The sequence below is a fragment of the Phyllostomus discolor genome, chromosome 5 (genome assembly GCF_004126475.2).
Source record: "Phyllostomus discolor isolate MPI-MPIP mPhyDis1 chromosome 5, mPhyDis1.pri.v3, whole genome shotgun sequence".
NCBI classification, from domain to species: domain Eukaryota; kingdom Metazoa; phylum Chordata; class Mammalia; order Chiroptera; family Phyllostomidae; genus Phyllostomus; species Phyllostomus discolor.
Window position 1 is genome coordinate 11,755,969 of NC_040907.2, and position 24,984 is coordinate 11,780,952.

Here is a 24,984-nt window from a genome sequence, read left to right on the forward strand (position 1 = left end):
CCTTTGAGGCCGAATGGGAAGGTTTTTGCTTACAAAGGAGACAGGAGAACACGGGGAGGCAGGTGTGAGCGATCTTGGGAAACGACACACAGGCCTGGCTGGTGACGTCTGCATTTCCACGTGACCACAGTGGGTTCTGCAAACGGTTTTTCAGGAACACGGGAAGAGGGTTCGCCGTACAGTTTCGACATTGTCTCCTCACCAGGGCCCGCCTACTTCTTGTTCTTTCCCAACGTTTTTAAGTAGTGTTTGGTGACACAGCACACATACACACACACAGGGGCTTTCAGATCTTCGGGTTCGGGGCGGAGGCCAGGGTGGGGCAGCTCCCTCCCACGGACGTTTTGAGTGGCTGCATGGCATGAGAAAGAGCCTACGTTTGGGATCTGAGAAAAGGGGGTTTGGTTCTGTGTGTTTCCACTAACCGGGCGGGTCCTTCCAACGGCCAGAAGCCCAGCTTCCCCGTCTGTAAAGGGAAGACGGCGCCCGTGCTGAGCTCCAGAAGCCAGCTGGCATTTCCTTTGAGACACGAAGAGTTCAAGACCCTGGGCTGGGTCTCTGGCCCCAGAAGCCTCATGGGTTGGCCCCCTGGGGTGGCAGAGTCCCCGGCTCACAGCTGTGCAGTCCCCACACTAGGAGGCAGCCTGGCCTTGGTCTGCCTCACTCACCCCAAATTGCCCCTGCCGGCGACAGGGCCAGCCCCTCCCTCCCTCCTGGCTCAGGCGAGTCCTCAGACCACACCTGGGGCGTGTGGGGCGGGCGGCTGACCTCAGAGGTGGTTCACAAAGGGCCCGGCCCCCTGCAGGAGGAGGCAGGTCCTGCAAGTCTCTGCCAGGGCACCGGCGCGGGGCAGTCAGGGCTTCCCCTAAAAGCAGTAAGGCAACTCTTTTGCCAGCAACCTCTCCTCCGGCAAGAATTTTGAAGGAAGAACAGGAGGGAGGCACAAAGGCAGTGCTAATTACTCTAATTACCCCAACGAGGAAAGCACTGCTTTTTGTGATGTTCTCCTAATATGATAAAGAGCTATTATTAGGCAAGAGCTGGGAAGCTGCCATCAAGGCGGCAGAAGCTGCTGGTCCAAAGGGAAGAACCGAAGGCGGTGGCAGGAGAGGAGGGGGCTAGTGCTAAATGAGGGCCTACTACGCGCCAAGCACTTTCCATGTGCTGTCCTGGAAGGTAGGGGATGTCCCCTATTTCACAGATGAGAAAACAGGCACAGAGAGGCTAAGTCACTGGCCCAAGGTCACACAGCCACCAGTACACCAGTATACCAGCGGCCGAGGCAGGGTTCTAGGCCAGGCTTCCCTGGGGCCAAAGGCTGTGCCCTGCCCGGTGTATCCCATTCAGAGACTTCCCGAGGCAGAAGCCGGATCGTGTGCGGGCTCGTGGAATTTAACAGGAACTTTCATTTAAAAGGAACTTTCAGCTGTTCCTCCTCCTGGCAGGGGGAGGAGACTCTTGAGGTGGCGAGGCACAAAGTCACTTCTCCTCTTCCCCACTTCAGGAGAAGGGGCCCTTAAATAGTACACAGACCCCTGGATACGCGTCAGGAGGCACCGCCCTGATCCCGTGGTTCCCTGTCTCGTTACCCAGCTTCCCTTGCTCCCACGTTTCCTGCTCTGCGCCCCACAGTGGCACAGCCAGGCCTTCAGGTGCTTCTGCTGTGGTCTGGCCTGAGTTCCCCCACCCGAGTCCTGCGGTGACGTCTGGGGACACAGTCTGTCCTGACTAGTCACCTGGGGGGGGGGCAGGGGGGCATCGGGGTGGGGACACTGGGTGGAGGAGTGGGGGGAGGGGAGGAGAAGGGAGTTGGGGGAGGGGAGTAATTTAGGGGCCAGAGCATGGGCTCTGGGGGTTCAGGTGCAGGCTATTAGTCGCTAGCCGTGTGATAGACTCTTAAGCCTCTGTTTCCTAATCTGCGATGCGGGGGTAATTAGGCCTGTCCAGAGGCTGCGTGAGGGTTAGTGGTGATTCAGGTAGAGGGCCTGGTGACAAACCCATGGCACGGGGATGGGGCCGCAGGTAGGAGTCACCTGTTCCCAACAAATGCTGCAATCTCCCTCCTCCAGGGTGGAATGGACCAGGGCTGGTGTCCCTGGGGCCAGGGCTTGCTGGGCTGGTTAGTGGATTCCCCGCCCCCACCCCGCAAACGCAGAGCCCTGGGGGTGCGGGGGGGGGGGCAGGCACTGGGACTCACGATGGAGGACAGGTCCACGTTCTCCACCCTCCTGTCCTGCAGCTGCACGGGCTGCAGGCCGGCGACGTGGAGCTGCACCGAGGACGTGCGGTACACGAAGCTCAGCAGCCAGTCTCCCCTGCGGGCACAGAGCGGGCGGACGTCAGCCTTGGGAGCCCCAGGACAAGGGCGGGCCCCGCTGGGCCCCGGGAAGTCTGGTGGGCCCGGTGCCTCTGTGGGAGACCAGGGCCCTGACTGCACCGTGGGGTGGGGTGGGAGCGGCAGGGACCCTTGGGAGTACCCGGGGCAAGGGAGCTCCACTTAGGGGTCTGCTCTGCTCCCTGCTGGGTCCCCAGAGCTGAGAACCGTGCCTGGCATGCAACAGGTGGGTTTCTAGTGCATGGACGCATGAACGAGGAAGCTGGACGGTCTCGACAGGTCCGCGTGGGGAGCAGGAGAGCTGCTGTCAGCTCAGAGGGGTCCCGGTTCCCTGGGGGCCGGTCCCGGGCTCCCCGGGAAGGAGAGAAAGGCAGCAGGCTCCTTCTGGGGCAGAGCACCGTTGGAACTGGGGGCCACCATGCTCTCCTGGGAGGAACTCTGGGTCTAGTCGCCACTTTGTCTGCGAGCTGAGAGGGCAGCTCTGCCCTGAGCCCGGCCTGACCCGGCCTTATGGTCTGCCTGCTCTTGGCTGTCCCAGAGGGGGTGAGGATGGCCGCCCGGCAGGTCACAGCCCTGGGAGCATTCCTCTATTTCTGTGGGTGCTGTGAACCCCATTCCCTGCACCCATACACCCCTACACCATCGAGAGAAAATGACTCTGGACCCTCTACCGCCTGTTCCTTCAGGGGCAAGAGCACTGCTGATGGAGGATCCGGTCTGAGGTCTGAGAGACAGCCATCCTTCTCGGGCCCTTGAGCTTTGTCCTGGGGTTAAGCACTTGACCTCCCACTCGGCATGCCCACACACGTGAAGGCTCCTGTCCTCCCCTCTGCATCCGGGACTTAAGTCCAACCTAGCCTGTCTGCTTGTCTTCTATGTAGACCAATTCCACGCTGGTGTGTGTGGCAACTTAGTCCACTCTTGTGTTGCTTGCTTGAAAGAAGAGCTGACCCTCACCGCAGGGTGGGAGGAGATGGCTGAGAGTCCCCCAGCTGTCTGGGGCCCAGGGTGTGGTGGGGGTCTCCAGGCTCCCACCCAGGGAACCCCTAGAAGGGCTGGCCCAGAGTTGGGGGGCCCGCTACTGGTGCTGCTGGGGCCCCAGCTGAGCTCACCAGCCCCTGACTCCTCCGTTGTCATGGCCCTGCCCCTCAGGCAGGGCAGTGTCTCGGGCACCGTTTTCCCTGTGGCCAACTTCCCAGGGTCTTGCTGATCCCCTCCCTCTCCAGACCCAGTCCTCTGCTTCAGCCCTGGGGTCAGGTACCCAGCCCCCCATGGACCAATGCCACGGCCTCTGCCCTGCTCGCCCTGAACTGGCCTCACCACTCCCGAGCCGCCACGGCCTTCCTTAAACATTCGTCTGACCACAACCCCCACTGCCTGCAGGGTTCCTCTTCTAGAAAATTCCTCAGCTCTCTCCAGAGAGCAATGCTTGCAACCTTCATATCAATGATAACATCAAGTGCTGTCTCTAACAAAGGGTGGCAAAGCGGGGAAGAAGGGAGATTGACTCAAGTGGTTTCGCTGAGCTAACCCTCAGACGCAGGTGCGTCAAATGCTGGTCTGAGCGTGGTCCGTGAGTGTCCCTGATGAGGACAGTCACACAGGAGCAAAGTCAGAATCTCTCCTGCAAAAGCATCTGTCTCGATGATGACAACACTCTACGTAAGGTGTACATCGCACTTACACACATCTAGGGGCCCGTGCAAGAAGGTTCCGTATCCTCTAAGCTGTGCTGAGCAAACCACAGGGCTTTTACTGGCGCTGGAGACCTGCCGGTGTGGGCCACTGGGAGCCAGGTCCAAGTCCTGCTTGTCAGTTACTAGCTGTGTGACCCCGGGCCAGCCGCCTGACCCCTCTGAGCCTCCGCCTCCTCTCGGGCTGGGCGGGGAGGGTGTGCAGAGCCGGTGTGCCCCGTCCGCAGGGCTCACCCGCGGGCACTCAGGAAGTGTCCGGTCCCATTCCACCTTCCCGCTCTGGGCCTTCGCGTGCAGGCGGCCCTCTTGCTTGGCCTACTCTGCTAGCCTCTCATGGGCTTCCGTCCATCCTTTCGAAATTCAGATTCGACTGTTGCCTTCCCCAGGAACTGCCCCTGAGCCCCTCCCACTGGTGTTATTCTTCCTTCGCCCCTCAGGTGCCTGGAACATGCTCCCTTTGTGACATTTGTCACATGTCCCCTGTGTGTCTGGTCCTGGCTCTTTTCCTCATTCTAGGCAGGGCTGCGCCTCGGTCCCGTACCCTGCATCCGGGACCGCGTCAGGAACTCCCTGGGGTGTGGCACTCCAGGTGCTGCTGGTGTGGGAATCTCACAGCTGAATCCTCGACTGGCCCTCACGTGGCATGTGGAAGCGTGCTCCTCGGCGCTACTCACAGGCCTGGAGCCACCTGTGGGCACGGGTCCTCCCGTGCCCGCTCTTCCTCCTCCTCCCATTACCTCTCGCCCACACGGTACCTGCAGCACAGACCACAGGGAGCCCCTGGGGGGCTCAGGGTGAAACGCTCTCCTCATGGAGTGAGACGGGCCTGCCTGGCGTCCCTTCCTGGCTCTGCTGGGTGATCTGGGTCAAGTACTTGACTCTCTCTGAGCTTCAGTTTCTTACGGTATCAACACGGAGCAGAACCACTTGCTGGCTAGCTTCCAGCGTGTTCTCGACAGCCCAAGTAAGAGAAAGAATTTGCATAGAGCGTTGTGGATGCGCATTATAAATTTGTAAGTGCACACAGTGGGGTAGTGCTGGCCCGAAGCTCCCCCCTCCCCCTCCCCCTCCCCCCACATTTAAGGAGGCTCACGGCAACTACGATGCCTCGGGGAGCCAAGGACACAAATGTCTGATTGGTGCTTAATTTACTGAGAAACTACAATTATGGTTCTGGTCTGTTCCTTTTCTCTTCTCTCCTTCCCCCTCCTCCTGTCTTTCTCTGGAGAAATGGTTCAGGACTTCACAAAATAATTGAAAAGCAAGCTTATTAGCCTCAAGTTCTCAATAGAACAGATGGGTTTAATAAGGTTTTGTTGATCTCATACTGCACACATGCAATTTTAATTCCTTCCTTGCTGTTTATGAAAAGCACCAAAAAGTCACGCGCTACGCGGGTATGTCCAGTATTAGCACTTCTGACTGCTATTGTTTAGTGAGCACCTACCAATGCCAGCCCTCTCCCTACAAAATCTCACTTAATTTTCCTAGAACCCGTGTGCAGAGGGGACTATGAGTCCATTTCACAGGCAGGAAGACTGAGATTCAGGGTTGTCTGTCCAAAGCCACACCTCAATAGGAAAATGGTGGAGCCAACATTTTTTATCCACATCCGAGGACATGCATTTATTGATTTGAGGGAGAGGGAGGGAGGAAGAGAGAAACACTGACTGGTTTCCTCCCATACGTGCCCTGACCAGGGATCAAACCCACACCTAGGTGTGTGCCCTGACTGGGAATCGAACCTGCAACCTTTCTGGTGTCTGGGACAACGTTCTAATCAGCTGAGCCACCTGGCCAGGGCAGTGGAACCAAAATTTTTACTGAGGATGGTCCCTTCTTTTTCTTTTATTATTTTTTAAACTGTCCTTACTTAAAAAGACAAAGTCTCTTTTGTGCCTGACTTCCAGTGCCTATGCGTTCCTTAGGGGGGCGCGGCTACCAGTCTCTGAGGGTCTCTGGGCCTCCCGGTGCAACGTCAGAGGGACACGCACGTGCGCATGCGCAGACATTCCCCCCGCCCCCGCGAATGAGAACGCGGTACGCTCGGCGGTGCTCGCTTTTTCTCCACGGAGCTAGTCCCTCTGTTTACGATAATTTAGGTTGTTTTCATGTTTAAATGGTAAAAAAAGCTGCAACTACCCACTTTTTACAGCCCTCTCTGTGCACTTGTGTGTCTAGCATGATTCAGATCTTAGAAGTCAAATTTGGGGGGAGCTCAGAAACTTGGCACATTATAAAATTTGAATTTTGATAGATATTGTCAATTGTCCTCCAAAAGGGATTTACTGACTTCAGCTGCCGGCCAACTGCGTGTGACTGACGGTGCTCACTTCTCCACAACGTCACCAACACGAAACGTCCCTCATTGCTTGATGACCTCGTGAGTGCTCAACCCACCGCAGCTGACTGAGTTTAACCTTCATTCATTTCATTAATGGTGCAGCTGGGCATCTTTTCAGACGTTTAGTGACCGTGTGTATTTATTCTGTGGGTGTCTGTGTACGTATCCTTTGGCCATTTTCTTACGTATATATTTTTCTTACTGGTTTGCACGAGCTCCATACACGCTATGGCTCTTTGTCTTTCGATTCTCCGCTCTGTTTACCACGCCCTGGTTCTCGCCGCTGGGCTGGGCGTGCCTGCGCCGGAGACCAGCAATAGGCTGCACCGGCGGCCCGCTCCACGCCCTCTGCTGATGGCTGCAAACCACCTTCACCTCCAGCTCTGCGGAACACAGCTCCTCCTGTGGGCTAAGCACTCAAATGATAAAGACTTCCCAATCTATTCCAACTTCGGGTCCTGGTCTTACTTCAGGATGGTTGGCCTTCGATCAAATTTAAAGTTAATTGGCCTTTTGACGTAACCTCTCTGAGCCTCCGTTTCCTTACTTTTAAGACTGGATTCATAACACCAATGGTGTGGGGTTCCGGGAGGGTTACAGGAGGTAATTATAACAGAGACAGGGTCTGGCAGGTGGGAAGAGTCTAATCCTTGTTATAACCTCCCCCCTCTCCATTGCTCCTCCCATATGGCACTTTCAGGTGTTTAAAAACAAGTGTTTCCACGTGTCCCTTCAACGAGACATAAGCATCTCTCACGCGTCCACGTGTGTGTTCTCACGTCCAGCACCAGGTCTTGGGCACAGTGCGTAGGGTGACGCTGAGTTGCCCCAACCTCAGGCCGGAGCCCCTTCCTCCTGCCACCCTGAAATGGACTCCCAAGCCTGGGGAGTCCAGCGTCTCCTCTTTCTCTCCACTTCGCCTGTCAAAGGGTCTCCTGGGTCCCTCCAGCGGTAGCTGAAACCGACGAGCCCGCGGCCCTTGCTGCAGTTCCAGTTCCTCTGCGTTCTAAGGTGTGCTTCCAGCTGCCTTCTGGAAACTTCCCCAACGAGTCCTACCTCCTTATTTTTTTTGTTGTAATTTTAAAAGTTGTATTAATGGTGCTGGCCACCTCCCACCAACACTCCAGAGTCATTTTTCCCTCCCTTTTCCTTTTTGACCCTACAACTAGTTCCCCAGCCTTACTGCTTCGTAAACTTCAAACGTGCCCTCTGGACCTGGGCTTGGAATGTCAGCTTCTCTGGTGACACAGCCAGTACTCTGTGCGTCTGTGGCAACAACCTCGAAATATGGGTCCCCTATCCAAAATCTTCAGGGGCCTATGGATTTCGGGATTCAGAATAATGGTTTAGATTTCGGGAAGACGATCAGGCTCGTAGCCTGTGTACCCCATAATACCCCCGCAGGGCTTGCAGTGGGGCCCCCGAGGCACTTGGCCCACAGGCCCAGTGGCAGAAAGACGCAAAGCCTGGACATGGCTCTCATCATCAGCTCTGGGCAAGTCTGTCCCTAAACACGCGCACCTCTCCTGGGGAACAGCCGGCTTTCCTGCCTGCTCTCCCCACCCGACGCTAGCTTCCGTGGGGCCGGGCTTGTTGCCTGGTGCAGCCCCAGCGCGGGGCCCGGCACGAGGCTGGTGCTCACTCAGAGGCTGCTGAATGAATATCTCAAGTGGCGGCGGCGGCTGCTGCTGCTGGTGGACAGTAACATTGTCTGCACGTACTTAACACGTGAGACTCTGTAAATCCTTGAACCATCGTTGAGATCCTGGGGGGAGTCAGGAGAAGCATCCCTCCTTCACTGATGGAGAAACTGAGGCCGGCATGGGGGCCCAGGTCCCTGTGATTTCAAACTGTGAGCTCGTAAACTGTCACCCTGTCCCACTTCCTTTGGGGGCTGACGGCCCGGGCACCTTCCCAGGCCCATCTCCTGAGGTCTCGGCAGTGGGTGTCATCTCTCTTCTCCCCCCAAGTCTGGGGCACGGCCTTGGCTGCGGCCCCTTGAGTTCCCTCAAACCCCAAGCCCAGCGCCTCCTTTCCAGCCCACGGCCGTCAGCCGTGGCAGGCCCCCACCTCTAGCCGGAGGTGGTTCGCAGGGTGTGGGTGCGGGCTCCCCCATCGTCATCAGCTTCCGGTTCTATCACCGGGCCCCGCCCTGCAGCCACACTCTGGGGCCTCAGCCTCCCCCTTCCCTGTTCCTGCCACATGAGCACGTTTGAGCTCCCATGGGCATTGGAGGACCTCCCACTTGAGGCCTAATCTTTGCTTTCCAGTTTTTGTCCGTTTACCAATGTAAGCCCCCTCCCCCCAGATCACGGTGACAAGCCTGTCTCTCCTGTAGGCTGGTCTCAGGCCTGACACCGAGAGACTGTTTTCAGGCTCTTCATTCTAGGGGGATGGAGGCTTCCCATTTCAGAACACTGACAGGCCAGGGCCCCCTGGCCCCTGTGTCCCCTGGGCACGGTAGCCGCTAGGTGTCCCCTCCCCCCGGCAGGGGCTTGAACAGACCTGCAGTAACCGTTGACAATCCTCCCGGACACCACCTTCCGGAAAGGCTCCCAGTGCCTGGCGTCCCCTTCCACGGGCGCGCCCAGCAGGACGACGTCCTCGATGATCCCTTGGCAATCTGGTGAGAGACCCGGAAAAGGCCGTCAGCATCCCCGGCGACAGTGGTGATGGAGGTGGATGTCACACACACATGTGCATACACACGCATGCACACACACACATTCATGCATATGCCCATGTGCACACAGTAGTGGGGCTTCCACCTCCTGAGTTCCAGGACCTGGGTGAAGCCCCTCGCGTGCCTGAGCTAGTCCTGCAAAGCACCATTATCCCAATTTTAGGGTTAAGGAAAACCAAAGACATTTTCAAGATCACATGGCTAGCAAGTAACAAAGCCTGAGTTGGGACCTGGGTTTACTCCCACCATTCATGAGGCTCAACGCTGGCCATGGACTTGGATGGGACGTCTTTCCTTAGAAGGAACTGACAGGTCCAGGCTCATCACACCACCCGGTGGGAGACACTGTGGCCTTTCTTGGCAACCGTCCCTTGGGGCCTGTGCAGCGTGGGTGTGAAGAGGGGACAGGTGACAGGCTCCCAGGGCAGGGAGTGGGCTCATCAGTGACACCGACTGTTTTGTTCGTGGCAAAATTATGCTCAGAGGCTGAGATTGCCTTTGCCAATAAATTACTTAACACAGGTTCACTGTGGGGATTATAATTTATAAAAATACTCACAAGCCAATAGCACACAAGATAATGTCTCTCAATAAGCCAATCAAGAAATAACATCCCTCCAGCCCTGGCTGGTGTGGCTCAGTGGATGGAGCAGGGGTCTGTGAACCAAAGAGTCGCCGGTTCGATTCCCAATCAGGGCACATGCCTGGGTTGCAGGCCAGGTCCCCAGTGGGGGGCATGTGAGAGGCAACCACATGCTGATGTTTTTCTCCCTTTCTCCTTCCCTTCCTCTCTCTCTAAAAATAAAATCTTAAAAAAAAAAAGAAATAGCATCCTCCAAAATGACGATGGGTTGGTTACACTCCTATTCCAGGCAAAGGGGAGACGAAAGAAATAAAGTCTAGATTTCACTGAGGCATAATGTTCTGCTCAGCTCCGCCAACCAAGAGCTGACGTCTGGCTGCCAGCACTCATTGAAAGCCCCTCGACGCGAGGGCATGATGCTGGCGGGAAGACAGTGCCGACGCTGGCGGGCAAGGTCCCCTCCGTCATGAGCCGTTGCTCGGTCTTCACTGCTGCTGGAGAAGAGCAGCCTGGCACGCAGCTGGGGCTCATGTCCGAATGTTTCAGAGAGCTTGTTAGGTCAGCAGAGGGCAGCCCTGCCTACACCGAACACTCGGAAGTCTTCCCAGACTCTTGGCATTTCTAGTGTAAATGTCCATTAATTATGTCATCGTCGCTCTGCCATTCGTTTGTACCCATACACACTCAGGAGCACGACAATTCTGACGACAGTGCCAACAAATTCATCCTTAGATCCAAACAACTTCACTCAAGTCACAAACACGTGGATGGGAGATCCTAACAAGCCAATACACGACAGTGACCTAATGGTTCAGGGATAGTTGAAGCCAGGGCTGTTCAAAGTGCAGCTCATGGCCAGGGCTGCTCCATGGGTTACTTGTCCTGTAGAAGCAGGGAAGAGGCCTGTCTTACATCAGACTGGAAGCCAACAGTTCACAGATGGGTGTGCACGCCACACTTTGAGAAGCATGGCTCTTGACCAATGAGAGGCGCACACGCCCCACCCCCGCCCCACCCCACTCCGTCACTCTCTATTCCTTTACTCCGCTGCATTTTCTTCTTGCCACACATCACTTAAGTCTGTCTCCTCCTCTAACATCTAGGTTCAATGAGGACGGGTGCTTTACCTGCCTTGTTCACGGCTGTATGGGCTTAGAATAGTGCCTGCTGTGTACTTGGTACTCGATTGACATTTGAATGAGTGAATGAACTGCTATCCCTCAGGGAAGCCAGTATAGGTACTTTGCAGTTGCAAAGCCCTGGGTTCAAATCCCAGTCCCCCACATCTGGCACTTCCTTATGATTCTGTGTTCCTGCACATCTCTGGAAGCTGCATGCTCAGTGCCCCCTGGGGGAATGGGCCCAGGAGGGGGCAGCTCTGCCCAGCTTCGCCACTCTCTTGCTGGGTGACACAAGACAGCTGGCTTCTTCTCCCGGGGCCCCAGCTTCCCACCCAAGTGCATCTGTTTTCTGTGTGGGTGTCCATGTCAGAGCCTGTCTGAGTACAGTGTTCCGGGCTGACAGAAGTTTGAGAACCCCCATGGTACCAAGCTCTCTGAGCCCTGCGCTGGCTCTGCTGCTGAACGGTGCCGTGGCACAGAATTCTGAAACTTCGCTCCTCTCGCTTCCGGGGAGATGACCCTCTGGCAGAAGGATGTAAAACTTCAGGAAGTTGGCTGTCTGTTCTGAACAGCAAGGCTGACTCAGATACCTCTTGATGCAAGGGCTATTTCAGGGGCTTGTTGCTGGCACAGCTGTGGAGAACGAGGTTTTATTCCCACCCCTCCCCTTGGTGGATGAGGGAACTGACTCTCAGAGGGGATGGAGCAGTCCCAAGGTCACACAGGTGGTGGGAATAAAGCCGGGACCAGCGCCCAGGCTGCACAGAGAGCTGCCGGGTCCCTGAGGCCACGCTTCCTGCTCTTTGCAGTAACAGCACAAAGCACAGCGATCAAAGGCCGGTTATCATTGCTCCCACAGGGCCAGTTATCGACCTAGGGCCAGGGCCAGCGCAGCAGCTCCCTCTGGGGGCCGGTCGCTCAAGGCACCTGCTCTCTGGGAAGAATCCAGCCGTGGGTGCCAACACCCGGAGGGCTGGGACCCCCTTGTGGCCAGAAGTGGTAATGCAGGATTCCCGATGATGTCGGTATGGTTTGGAGGTGATGGAAATGTAAAATTGAGGTGTGGTGGTGCTTGGACAACTTTGTACATTTACTAAAACTCATTGAACTGTACTTCTGTAGTATGTGAATGATACTGCGGGAAAGTTGCATCACTTCACTCCTGAGCTCAAAACCCTCCACGGCACCCATCTCTCACGGGGTAAAAGTCAAGGTCACTGTGAGGGCCTGCAAAGCCCTTTGTGACCTTGCCTGTGCCACCCCTGCCCCCACTCACTCTGCCCCAGCCACACGGGCCTCGCTGTCCCAGACTGCGCCAGGCCTTCCCCTTGCTGTTCCCTCTCCGGAATGCCCTTCCCTCCGACATCCACAGCCCCCCACCCCCCTCCTTCACCTGTCTGCTCAAATGTCACCCTCCAAGGGCAGGCACACGTGACCCCACCCCTACCAGGCAGGTGCCCATCTCCGAATTCCTTTGCCCCATCGAGTTTAAGGCCACCTGACTCACTACCTATTTTACTTTTAAAAGTTTCACCTACGGTCTGTCTCCTACCAGCATGAGGGCTCCCCGAGGGCTGAGCCTGCTCCTTCTCGTGCTCACTGGTGAACCCCCAGTGCCTGGAACAGTGCCTGGCGCAGGGGCTGTGCTCGGTAAACACTTGTGGGACGAATGAAAGGGAGCAGTGCAACTCAGCAGTGTGAACCCTGCATTTGAGAACAAATGCAAGGAAATTGTTTTCCTCCTTCCTTTTCGTGTTTTCCTCCTGGTACAATCTCTCCCCAGTGGCCACAGATGGGGATCTGTGTAGGCAGTCTAAAAGCAAATGAAGAGTGCCAAGCAGGCTGAAGGTACAGGGAAGGGTATTCAACCATGGTCCTCAGCTCTTCAGTTGCTCCTTTCCTGAGCTGTGCTGGGGTGGGGGGGAGGGGTAGCTGGTGGTACTGTGAGTGACTGCCCCCTGCAGTGGGCAAGAATGATGAATGTGCTTCCAAAGCTAAAGCTGCCTCAGTCTCCTCCCCCACCCTGTCCCCAGACCACGTGACCCAAAGGCTCAGGGCAACTCTCCCAAGGAGTTCCGACCTAAGCCCTATTTACAGAATTCCTTGGCCCCAGCCCACAGCCTCAGAAAGCTCAGGGTCTCCAGACCCTTCAGCTGGTTCGTGGTATGGCTCAAGGGTGCCCACTCCCTGGGGGCGAAGATCCAGAGTGACTTGGAGGGTCTCAGGAGCCAAATTAAGTGCCTCATGGCTCACACATCAGGTGTTGGAATTTTAAGACGGCAGACGCTGGTGGGACGCACAGGATTCAGGCAGCCTTTGGTCACTGCGCATCTTCTCAGCCAGGAGACAAAGCGTGACTACGCTGCCACGTGCCGGCCCGTGAAGACGGTGCCAGTAGGCGGGGCCCAAGTGCACAAGGACGCTGGGAATCGCTGGCCCAGCGGTGGCCTCCGGCACGGGACAGAGCTGTGTGCAGATCCTGGTTTTGCCGCCAAGCGAACTGAGCTCAGTTACTGAACAACCCGGAGCCTCAGCCTCCTCATTTGCAAGACGAAGGTAATAGAATCGTGCTGATTTCCCACAGCGGGAGTGAGGGTGTGAGCTCAAGGCAGTGTCTGGCACCGGGCTTGGCCAGAGCTCTCTGCTTCGCTGTTATCCCACACAGGCTGTCAGTCTGGCAGCTGGGTCGGAAGGTGTGTGTGAAGTGTGGTCTTTGGGGATGGCCCCTCGGCGTGCCTGTCTCTGGCCAGCCACTCATCGGTCACAGGCTCAGCTTCAGGAGTTCAGCGTCGCTGGGTGATGACTGGCAGGTGGCGGTCGTGAACGGGAGGCTCAGTCCCCTTTGGAGCCAAGCCTCTAGAGAGAAGCAGCTGAAGAGCTGTAAACCATGGCTAAACAATTGCTCCTTTTGTCCTGGCTGGTGTGGCTCAGTTGGTTGGGAGCCATCCCACAAGGTGAAAGGTTGCCAGTTCCGTTCCCGGTCGGGGCACGAGCCTGGGATGCGCATTCGGTCCAAGAGGTAACTGATCGATGTGTCTCTCTCACATCGAGGTTTCTCATCTTCTCTTTCTCCCTCCCTTCCCCTCTCTCTAAAAGTAAATAAATAAACACATACATACATACTAAAAATATTGCCTGTTTCTAAAGACATTTGAAAATGATGGTGAAGCACACCTAACATAACATTTACCACCCTAGCCACTTTTAGGCATGCGCCTCTGTAGTGTTGAGTGCTTTTACGTTGCTGTGCAACTGTCCTTGCTCATTGGTGTCTGTCAGAGCTCAGACACACCCACCCCCGTCTCCTCAGGCGCCCTTATGCTGTCAGCTGTTCCCGCTGGGTGCTCACGGGACACGTGGCACTTCTTAGCCTGGGGATTGTCTTAGCTTTTCAAACACAATTAAGAGCTGAGCTTCCATACGATAGCAAACTCTTACCTACACTATCACCTGGGTCTTCAAAATTGTATATAAATTGAGTTTTTAGAAAACAAAACATTCTTCAAATGTACCACGCAGGGCCACCTCTTTCTAAGAGCCCAGGGAGACTCCTTTTGCACCGTGGAGGGGCCCGTGGCCTCTGGGAAGAACTGCTCCTTCGTCCTTCTGTCTTTCCCACCCAGCGGGCTCTCTTAAAGTGAGGCAGGCCCGAGTAGAGCCCTCCAGGTGTTCCCAAGCTGCCTCCCCCAGAAGTTACCCATAAGTCTCATCAAACAGCTGAAAGGCAACATCACACACTCCCGCATGCCTGTCACGTTGTCAGTAATGAGATTCTCCTGGGCTGCACAGACCAGAGGCTCTCGGGTTTGAGAAGCAAAAGAGACAGCTTTGCTCCCTCCTGGCGGCGGGCTGGGTGTGCAGCGTGTGATAAGAGGCGAACGCAGGAGGGAACGGTCTCCTGACCGCGGGCCCAGGAGACAGACCTTGAAAGAAATGGTATGAGCTGCCTCCGACACGAACAAAATCCTTTCCAGAGACGCACCCTCACAAGCATGATAAACATATCGAGAAGCCGGCACAGGGGGAGGGAGGGAGACAGGGGGAAGGGGAGACAGAGCTACAGGCAAAAGGGAAGCTTTGACCAATTCTCCTTGCTGTCCCCCCGCACTATTGGAATGAGGTTCACACTGGCAAGAACTGCTTAGAGAAGGCTGTTTGGATATATCATAAGGATTCAGGATGAATTCTTTAGGGGATGAGGAAGCCTCCATCTCCCCCTCTGGCCCCATCTCTTTAACTGGGCCATGCAACGTGGTTTGGCTAACCAGCATCCTGGCACCTAGGACATGAACCTGCATGCCCGACCCCTCGGCGCTCCCCGTTGTGGGGACTAAAGCTGGGTCTGTCCCAGGACAAAGCAGCTGGTGGGCGGATTCCACGGCAGGGACTAAATCGCATCGAGGGTGATGTCTGCTCTCGCAAGGATGAAGGGGCCAGCTGACCCAATGACAGCCTGTTCTGCTTCTCAGCTGGTGCCTAGAGGTGGCTCAGAGATGGTTTTCAGCCAAGTGGGAGTTTCGGGGCTCGAGGGTCAGGATGTTGGGACGCACGGGTGTGAGCTTATTGACAAACTCCTTTGCCTTGGTTTTATCTCGCAAACCTTATGGGCAGTCACACTGGTCTGAATGCACAGGCGCCGGAAGTGAAACTGCAGAAAGAGCTTGCTGCAAAGGCTTTTTAAAAAGTTCTGGAATTCTTTTTCTGAATCCTCCCCCTGGATCATCACCACCACCATCACCATCATCATTATAAGCATCAGAGCTTGCTTCAGGACAGGCCAAGTGCTTTATACACCTATTATTTCATTTACTCCTCACCACGATCCTAGGAGGCAAGCACAATCTCTCCCATTGCATGGTGGGAAAAGCTGGTCTCAGAGACCCAGGTCATTTGTCCATGGTCACACCGGAAGTGGTGCAGTGGAACTTCTTTCTTCCTCCATTTTCTCTCCTACTCTCCTGTCCCATTTTCCTTTGCCATCAAACATAATCTTGAGCCCTGGCTGGTGTGGGTCAGTGGACTGAGTGCCGGCCTGTGATCCGAGGGGTCACTGGTTTGATTCCCAGTCAGGGCACAGGCCTGGGCAGTGGGCTAGGTCTGGTCCCTATTCGGGGGCATGTGAGAGGCAACCAACTGATGTTTCTCTTGCACATTGATGATTCTCTCCCTCTCTTTCTCCCTCCGTTCCCCTCTCTGAAAATAAATAAAATCTAAAAAAAAATATATATATATGTCTTTCGACAGCCATGACACCTTGCAAAGCTGTGTGTTAAACAAAGAACACACCCTTCCTTCTATCCCCGCCTTCTCACATCCATGAGTCCAGCTCCCTTCCGATGTTCGTGGGGCCACAACATCCGGTCCGCTTTCCAACAGTGCAGCCGTCTCAAAAGGTGGTCCTATTTCAACTAGCAATTTCCTTAATTTGACTGGATCTAAATACAAAAATGAGATTTACCTGTGGTTGCTTCCTCCTACCCCCTCCTAAGCTTTACATTCCATCCCTGGAACAGACGGTGCAGCGATCGGGGTGGGAACGGGCAGGGCGGGGAGCGCCGGTGAAGCTGCCGGCCACAGGAAGTCTCCTCGCTGGAGTGGCCCGGCCAGGCGGGAGCCCTGACTGTGGACCCGCCTGTGTCTTTGGGCGTCCCTGTGAGCATGCATGTGTGTCTGTGAACTTGGCCATTGATTCTCCTCCCCTCTGCCAGTGGTTTTCTCCACTGGGGTCTGCCACACGACAGAAGCCTCCTAGTGACTGCTGTAAAATGATCAGAACACAACCTCAACCTCCCATCCACCTTAACAAAAAAGCCACGTGACCCCCTTTTTAGTGTTTTGATCATTTTAAAACAAGGTGACTTGTCATCGATGGGAGCCAATGTGTATTTCTTTGTCCTTTCTTATGAGAAGGGCTTTGTTAGATCCTTTCCTCCTGATTCGCATCGAGGAAGGAGAGGTCACTGGAAGGAGAGTGTGTGCTGGGCACCTGCAGCCTGAAGTCCAGTCACACTTAGGCAGGAGGAGCTTTCACTCTGACAGGGGTCTGATGCCCGTGGGAGCTGGGGCCAGTGGGCACCTGCCCATTTCCTCACCTGGAGAAAGGCCCCAGAATCCTAGAAACACCTGTCACAGCAGGCACTTGATAAGTATCAATTCCTTCCCGTCTTTGTATTTTGGGTGCCTAATAAATGTACACCAGAAGGGTAAGCAGGTGGCACAGACATTTCTCGGGAAGCAGGAGCAGCTGCTTGGCTTTACACAGCACATGGTGGGAACCCATGGCTTGGAGGAGCCCCCTCCTCTGTGCCGGGTGTGCCCCCCCACTGAAATTCACCACAAGGTGGTGCTGTGGCCAGCTTTCTGGCCAGGTGCTGGAGCTTCCTGGAATGTCTTTCCAGCTGAGAGGGTGAGAGCGCCCTGCCAGTGGTTGGGCTGCCCGCCCCCCAGTGCAGCCACTGCTCCCCAGAGTCTCCGAGGGGAGCCCTGAGACTGGGACTACAGACCTGGCTGGCCCTGTCTTTGACTAGCCGTGCAGCCTGGGCAAGCCGGGTCACCACTCAGCTGTAAAATCAAAGGGTCCCCAGGGGCAAGGCTGGGAGTCGGACAGACAGGGTTGGGGCCCACCCTCAGCTCTGTGGCTTACAAGCTGTGGGATGGTGAACAACCCCCCGGAGACCCCTCGGCCTGTTCTCTGGAGAACCAGGGACAAGTGTCCCTCTCCCCCTGGCTGGCTGTGACGATGAATGAAGGAGACAGCACGTGGGAAGGGCTGACAGGAAAGGCACTCGATCAGCTGGCTTCGTCTGGTGTGGTTCGACACACCCGGTTATTGGGGACCCGAGGTGGGACCACACTGGGGGCTGGAGACCCCTTCCTTGGGGCAGTGGAGCATGGAGGAAAGGACTCCGGTGCGTACGTGCAGCCCTGGCGGGGACAGCCGCAGGACAGGGTAGGGACTGCGTTCAGAAGGGAGGTCCTCTTCTATCTGGAATCCCGGGTGGGGGTGAAGTCTGCTGACCTCTGACCCCTCTGTGCCCTCCACGGGCCCGGTAGGTCCTCAGCGGAAGTCCACTGCTGATGCATAAATAAATACATCGAGTGAAAGTTAAAAACTGAAGACTAAGCCCTGGCTGGCGTAGCTCAGTGGATTGAGCACGGGCTATGAACCAAAATGTCGCAGGTTCGATTCCCAGTCAGGGCATATGCCTGGGTTGCAGGCCACGGTCCCCAGCAACCGCACATTAATGTTTCTCTCTCTCTCTCTCTTTCTCCCTCCCTCCCTACAAATAAATAAATAAAATCTTTAAAAAACAAAAAACAAAAAGCTGAAGACTCAAGTCAGAGCTGCGTCCCTCTTTCTGCTTCTCATCCGACAGGTCCAGCCCCTGCCTTCTGAACCCTGCTCATCCTTCCAACCTTACTTCTCCCACCTTCCCAGCAGAAGCCTTGGCTCAGGTGCTGCCTTTCTGGACCATTTACTTTCCTACCTCTGGACCTTGGCTCTCATCAATCCTGGGCTCTCAGGCCTCCTGCCTCCTGCATAGCCCAAGGCTCACTTGTCCTTCAATGCCTGCCACCTCCTCCTGGAAGCCATCCCTGCCATCTGGAGGAGAGGCTCCCTCCTCCGAACAGCTTCATGTCTGGGCCCTTGTGATGAAGGGCCCTGGACGAGTCACCCAACATCCCTGGGCTTCCGGTTCCTCCTCCGTACAAATGGGAAGCACACCGCCTGGTTCCAGGTGTAACCAGGTCCACACCTTCCAAGGTGCCTGGGGAAAAAGTTGAGATGGGATTCTGTTCCCACCCGGCACACAGTAGGTTGTCAATGGCTACCAGCTTCCTCCCCCTTTCCCTTGCTGGGCTTCCTATTTTGGAGATGAGCAGCTGTTCCCCAGCAAACTTCTGCAGTGGAATGCAGCAGGGTAGACTCACCCCGCCTTCCAGCGCTCACGGAGCCTGTGATCCAGGCTCAGACGGTCCCATGAAGCCTCCTGAATCTCTAGCAACTGCTAAGTCACAAAACGGAACGTCACCATGAGGAAGATCCACCTTGGGGCCCGTCGCCTCATTCACAGTCTCCCAAGCACCCAGGTGATGGCCAAGGCTGAGGAGATCGTGATCTCCAGGCTTAGTTTCCGGAGAAGCCCCTGCTACACGCTTCCTGTCAATCAGGCAGCTTGCTGGCAAGATTATTCCCAGCCAGGACGTTCTCCTCCTGGTTCCAGGTCTGCAAGCCAAAGCCCCTGCTGAGACCTTTCCAGCAGCCAAAGGCAGGGATGTCAGAGGCTTTGATGGCTAATTAAGCCTGAACACAGGCTCTCGCTCCTAAAGAGGATGCGGCTCCCGGAGGAAGTCCGGTTGAAATGGAAGGTCTCATCATCTGTGCAGCTGGCACCTCCACGTGAGAAATGAGAAACAGGCTGCCGACATCTTCCGTTGGGGCTTTGATTGCTAGGAAGCTGTGGGCTAGATTCGCAGCTCAATGGCAGCAACTGGGCAATCAGGAGAAAGTGTTGTCATAACCACAACAGTGACAAAAACGGTGGTTACGCAGTGCTTACGATCAGCCAGCCATTCTGCTAAGTGCTTTACGTAGAGTATCTCACTTACCCCTTTAATTATCCTCTGGAGTAGGTGTCTCTGGACCCATTTCACAGGCTGGGAGATGGAGGCCGAGGGACTAAGTCCATGCGCCTGCTTGTTCAGCCAGTAAGAGGCAGAGCTGGAACTCGGACCCAGGCCTGGCCGTGGGGTGCTAAGCTCCTCCCACTGCAGGCCCTGCTCCCCGGCACTTGAGCCTTTCAACTGGCTTACATGCCTCATTCAGATCCGTGTTTTCTCTGGTCCTGACAGTTTTTATTTATCCATAAATTGTTGCTTCTGTGGCTATGAGAACCCCTGCAGACCCTCCGAGGACAGAGACGGGGCTTTGCATAAATCCGGAGATACACGGAGGTGTGAACAACTGACTGAACAAAAGACGGAGGAAATGAAAGAACAATGAAGACTGTACTCAAGCCCTAAAAGGTCAGAGTTCACACAGGGACATCCTGTCCTGGGGTGGCAGCGCCAGGGGCCCCCAAACTGAGGCCCTGTCATTCCAACACAAAGTGTGGGGTACGCGCTGACCCACAGACAGAAACGGGTTTTTATCTCCTGCTCTGCACAACGGGCCTGGCGAGTTCCCAAAAGATAACCGTGGCGACAAAGCCGGCTGAGCAGGCCCGATGGTCCCAGATACAAGGAAAAGAAACCCCACAGTTTCCATTACAGAATGCCGCGAACCGAGGTGGTTCATTAATATGTAAATTAGGGAGACTTGGGGTGTTTTCTTCCCCTGTTTGGAACACGCCCCAGCACCCCCCTCCCAGCCTCCCCAATGCTCCTCTACAGGCAGTCTGGATGCTTGAGTTATTGCCGACCAAGGCTCCCGTGCAGACTTGCTTAAACAAAGTTCTGAATGAGAGGGAGGGCCGGGGGGGAAGGGATGGTCACCAGAGAGACATCTGTCCCCGAGACTGAGACTGGGATGGTCATCGGGAAGAGAAACGTTCCTGGAGACCACTCCCTCCTTACGCCCCTGCTGGCCACTGGGACTGGGGCACGTGCTGTTTCCCGGGAGCCCAGGCAGTGAGCTCGGGCACCTGCTCCATCCACGGTGACCGGCGGGCCTAAAGGAACCAGCACTCAGGTTCCAACGCTGTCTCTCATGAGTTTGCTTAATGGGGCTCTGACCAGCTCAGCGTGTGACATGGGCAGGAAGATCGTGGTTCTGAAAAGCCTAGCACCAGACCTGGGGCACGCTGGCTGGGCAGGTACTGCAGCAGCCCTCGGGGCTCCATCCGGGTGCCCGCTGCCTCCCTGGCCAACATCAAGGGCGTCTGCTGCGCCCGGGAGGAAGCAAATGCTTTCAAAGGGAGCTGGCATAACCCCTGGCCAAGCTTCTTGGAAAGACCCCGTTAATTTAGATGGAAGCAGCACATGAATTCTAATTTCTGCTGACTCATTCCTTCCCTGGGCACGTGAGGGCCGTCTGAAGACAGGACGGTTTTCAGCGAGCTCAGACGCGGCGAGGGCTGTGGCCTTGGGTGGGTCTGTCTGGATGCAGTCATGGAGAGAGGAAGGAAGGAGCCCCGGCTCACCGAGGGCCGACCGTGTGCCGCCACGCACTATTGTCACTTCCACTGTGCTGAATGGCCGGCCCTGGAGTCCACCCTAGGGACATCACTGTGCCAAGTCCCATGCCAGGTGCTGTGACACAGGGGAGAAGGGAAGGGACACCGTCCCCACCCTCAACCTCTTCCTTGGTAAACTAGGAATGTCGGTGCCTACATTTTAGGGTTCGCTGCACATTAAAGGAGAGACAATACACCAAGGGCTTAGTGCAGCGTAGCGCCTGGGACATAGCAGGTGCTCAATAAACGGTTGTGATTAGGCCCCAGAACACTCCTGAGCTGCATCAGTATCCTGTTTTACTACCTGGCCTGAAGCTCAGAGGTGCAGCGACTTGCCTAAGGGCACCCGGACAGTAACTAGCAGAGTCTGCCCTTGATCTTGGGCTTCTAAACTCTAGGTCCAGTGTTTCTTCTTTCAGCTCCTCATTCTCAGCTGGTTGCCACGGCCCCTTGCACCTTGAAGGCACGGGGAAAGGTGATTGAATGGAGGCTTCTGCAGACGGAGACGGGATGGGGGAGCCAAGGTTGACTGGATGAATGGGCCCAGGTGCCTGGCGTTCGGCAGCCCTGCAGGCTTCTGTTTGCCAGGCGAACACGCTGACAGGCAAGCTGGCTCATCTCGTGATGTCTCTCCAACCGCGTGGACAGGGCCACCGGGAAGAGACAATATGTAATGCCTCTAATTAATTCCCTCCAAACCCTCTGGGAATGACGAGGGGAGCAAATGCCTAAGTAAGCTGAAGCGGAGCTGATTTCTTGGTTCATGTGGCCATTTCCTGGCCCAGCTGCCCACCATGCGTCAGCTGGAATTGAGCTCACTTTGCAACTACTCGATTTCTGAAATCTTTGTGAAGCAAATACACAGAAAAACGAACAATCGGCTGGGATCTGGGGCCCTGAGTCTCGCAGTGAGTACGTGCACAGTGGCTGCTCTTGGCCTCAGGCGCCGCCACCCCTGTCCTTGCCACCTGCTGGGGCCAGAAATACCCTGGGTCAGAGGGCCAGTCACTCCCAGAGCAAATTCACCCTGTGCACTGGCAGATGGGCCATTGTCAGAAGCAGACCGTTCATCTCTGGGAATTCTGCCTACGTCCATTTCCTGCCCAAAGGCACAAACATATGGCAGGTGCACTTTTGTCTTGGTTTTGAGTGGGCACATCACTGCGTGGGGTGTGCACGTGCCCAGTCATGCCTGCTGGGCAGTCCGGAAGTGCAGTGGCCTGGCGCCCTGGGTCACTGGGGGGCTTGCACAATAGGCCAAGCAGCTGGCCCAGGTCTTGGGGGCTGTGGGTTCTACTTTGCTGAGGCAGCTCAAGCCTTTCACCACCCGCAGGCCTTGGGCATCACCTCCTGCAGGTGGCATTCAGGGCAAGTGCCACGGCTGCTCTCCTGGCCCTCGTTAATGAATCAGCTACTAACATGTGCTTACTGGGTGTCTCCCATGGGCCAAGGCCCAGGCCGCAGGGGGACCAGAAAGTGCCTGTCCTGAAGCCCAGCACCCCCTGGCGGGGGCCGGAGCCCTGTGAATCCGCAACAGTGTGGTGTGGGCTGAAAGAGACCGCTGGCTTGGGGTCAGGCGGGGCAGGAGGTGGCTGGACAAGGAGGCAGAATGACCCAGACGTAGGGGTCCGGCACTGGGCGGGCATCCCGGCTCTGCCACCTTCCTGCTCTGACTCGGGGCCAATACCCCGCAGGGCTCAGAGTCCCAGGGGTCCGCGCCTCCGCACCACGGGCTGAGTGACACCTGCCTCCTGAGGACACTGAGGGTCAGAGGTATGAGATGACCGCCGTCGGGCATCTACACAGACATTCCATCCCATGGTGGCTGACACCAACGCCAACGCCACCCCCACGCTTGACCCTCTGTCCGAGGCAAAGCGAACACAACAGGGTCCCCTTGTCCACTAGTTCCCATAGGGAACGGGCACTTCCCACGAGCCGCTGGCTCACTCATGGGGACAGCTCTGTCCCTGGTGTTTGGGAGGCCGACGTCTGGAGATACTGCATGCCCTGCGTGGCTTCGTGGGAAATAACCTCGGGAGGAAAGGGCTGCTTGTCCACCGGAAACAAACGGACGAAAGCTCCATCACCCTGGTAATTGTGAATGTGTTTTCCCTTTCGGAACCTGGTGAGCGTGTCTGTGTAATTTGGCAAGCCAGGCCTTCTGAAGTCTAACCAATGTATGCTATTTTTGTAAGAAACAACTCTTCTTTTCAAAATGCTTCCAAATCTGCCCCGGCCAGTGTGGCTCAGTTGGTTGGAGCGTTGTCCCATAGACAGGAAGGTCATGGGTTCAATTCCTGGTCAGGTCACATGCCTGGGTTGTGGGTTTGGTTCCCGGCTGGGGCGCATTCAAGAGGCAACTATAGATGTTTCTCTCTCATCCGTATTTTTCTCTCTCTCTCTCTCCTTCCCCCTCTCTCTAAAATCAATGAGCACGTTCTCAGATGAGGATTTTTTAAAAAATGCTTCCGAATGTGAGTCTGCCTTCCACGGGATTTTTGAGCCGAATGTTGAAGGGGGCGTCTGAGCTGGCACCAGGCTGCAGGTCGGGAAGGGGTGACAGCATTCTGGGGGGCGAGAACAGGTATAAAGGCACAGGATGCCGGGCCTAGGCAGACGGCAGTTGCCCCGAACCCCCAGTTCTCCTTGTTGGGCAGAGAGAAACTCTGGGTGTGGCTGCAGGAAGCACAGCTGACGGAAATCTCAGGATGTGCAACCAAAAAATCCCAACGGCTCCACCTGGCACATCACTTTGCCACGCACGGAGCCTCAGGTGTAACGTGGAGATAATTATCCTGGCCATCCTATCCTATCCAGGATAGGGGTCAAGTCACTAATGAGAGCCTGAGTTAGCGGCTGCGGACCCACGTTCCAGCTTCACCATGACTAGTCCTGTAACCACGGGCTAGTGACTATGCCTCTGTAAGTCTCAGTCTCCTCATCTGTAAAATGGGGGTAGCCAAACCCTCATAGGATTATTGCAAAGATTAAATCAAATAAGGCATGTAAAGTATTTAGCCGTGCCTGGCACATAGTAAGAACCCCATAATTGTTAGCTGGTGAGATGATGATAGAATGAATCACTCAGGCAAGTAGGGGGCAGGGGTCTCAGGAAGCTTCAGTTGAATCTGGGTCCATTTCTGTCTGAAGATTGCTCAGCCACACCAAGCATTCAACTACTCATCCAGAAGGCAAGAGACTCCCACTGGGAGTCAGTCCTTCCCACCCAGCCTGGGCGCATCTGAATATGAGGCGAGGTTGCTCCGAGAACCCCAGGAACAGACAGAGAAAGCTCCGCAGATGCTGTGCACATCTGTAGGATGATGCACGGTGGAGTGTGGTCCAGCCCCCGCTGTGCCTCTGCTAACCCGGCCACCTGCCTGGAGACACGAGCGGAGCAGAGCCGGCTGGCCCGGCAGCCTGACTGAGCATCTGACCATGTCCTGCAGGGCTGGCTTCTTGTGACTCCTCCTATTTCCTAGGCCAAGTCCTTACGGGCTTGAAGAGGTGACACAGTGGTGTCCACCTAAGCACAGGACACGCAGGTTAAGGGCACCAGCCCCAGCCAAGCAGCTGCCCTAGAACTGGCTACAGAAAAACATCAAGGGCTCCCTCACTGAGCACCTGCCATGTGCCAGGTGCTTTTCAGATGATGGACACACGTCACTGCTGACCCCCACAGCCATTCTGCGAGCCTTGAACTCATTCACAAGGAAGCCGACCATGCTGAGCTTGAGGGAGGGGCAGGGCAGGCGGGTGTCGGGAGCCCCTCGGAATGGGGGCACATCTGCAAAGCAGGAACCCCCTGATCTTGGCAACATCACTCTGAAAAGGAAGGTGGAGAGGTGAAAGTGGTTAATTCCACAGGCAGCGGTTCTTGGGGAAGAGGGGAGGGAGGATGGGCCACAGCCAGGAGGGAGTGGGGAGGGCAGGGGAGGCCAGCTGTGGGATGGTGTCACCGGTCACCAGCCACCACTGGGATTCATCGCTGCATTTCACCACTCGGTCTCCAGGGCACCCAGAAAACAATTAGCGGATTCAAATGC

At 55.9% G+C, this 24,984-nt stretch overlaps 1 protein-coding gene across 4 annotated transcripts in view; it reads right to left on the reverse strand.

The window, feature by feature from the left end:
• TMCO4 (transmembrane and coiled-coil domains 4) overlaps positions 1–24,984 on the reverse strand; it is a 76,885-nt gene that overhangs the window by 2,588 nt on the left and 49,313 nt on the right. For all 4 annotated transcript variants that reach the window (XM_036025417.1, XM_036025416.1, XM_036025418.1 and 1 more), the window contains 2 exons: positions 8,879–8,996; positions 2,198–2,315 (listed from right to left, as the gene is read on the reverse strand). In XM_036025417.1, the coding sequence (XP_035881310.1) occupies positions 2,198–2,315; positions 8,879–8,996 (236 nt within the window). The remainder of the gene's footprint in view (positions 1–2,197; positions 2,316–8,878; positions 8,997–24,984) is intronic.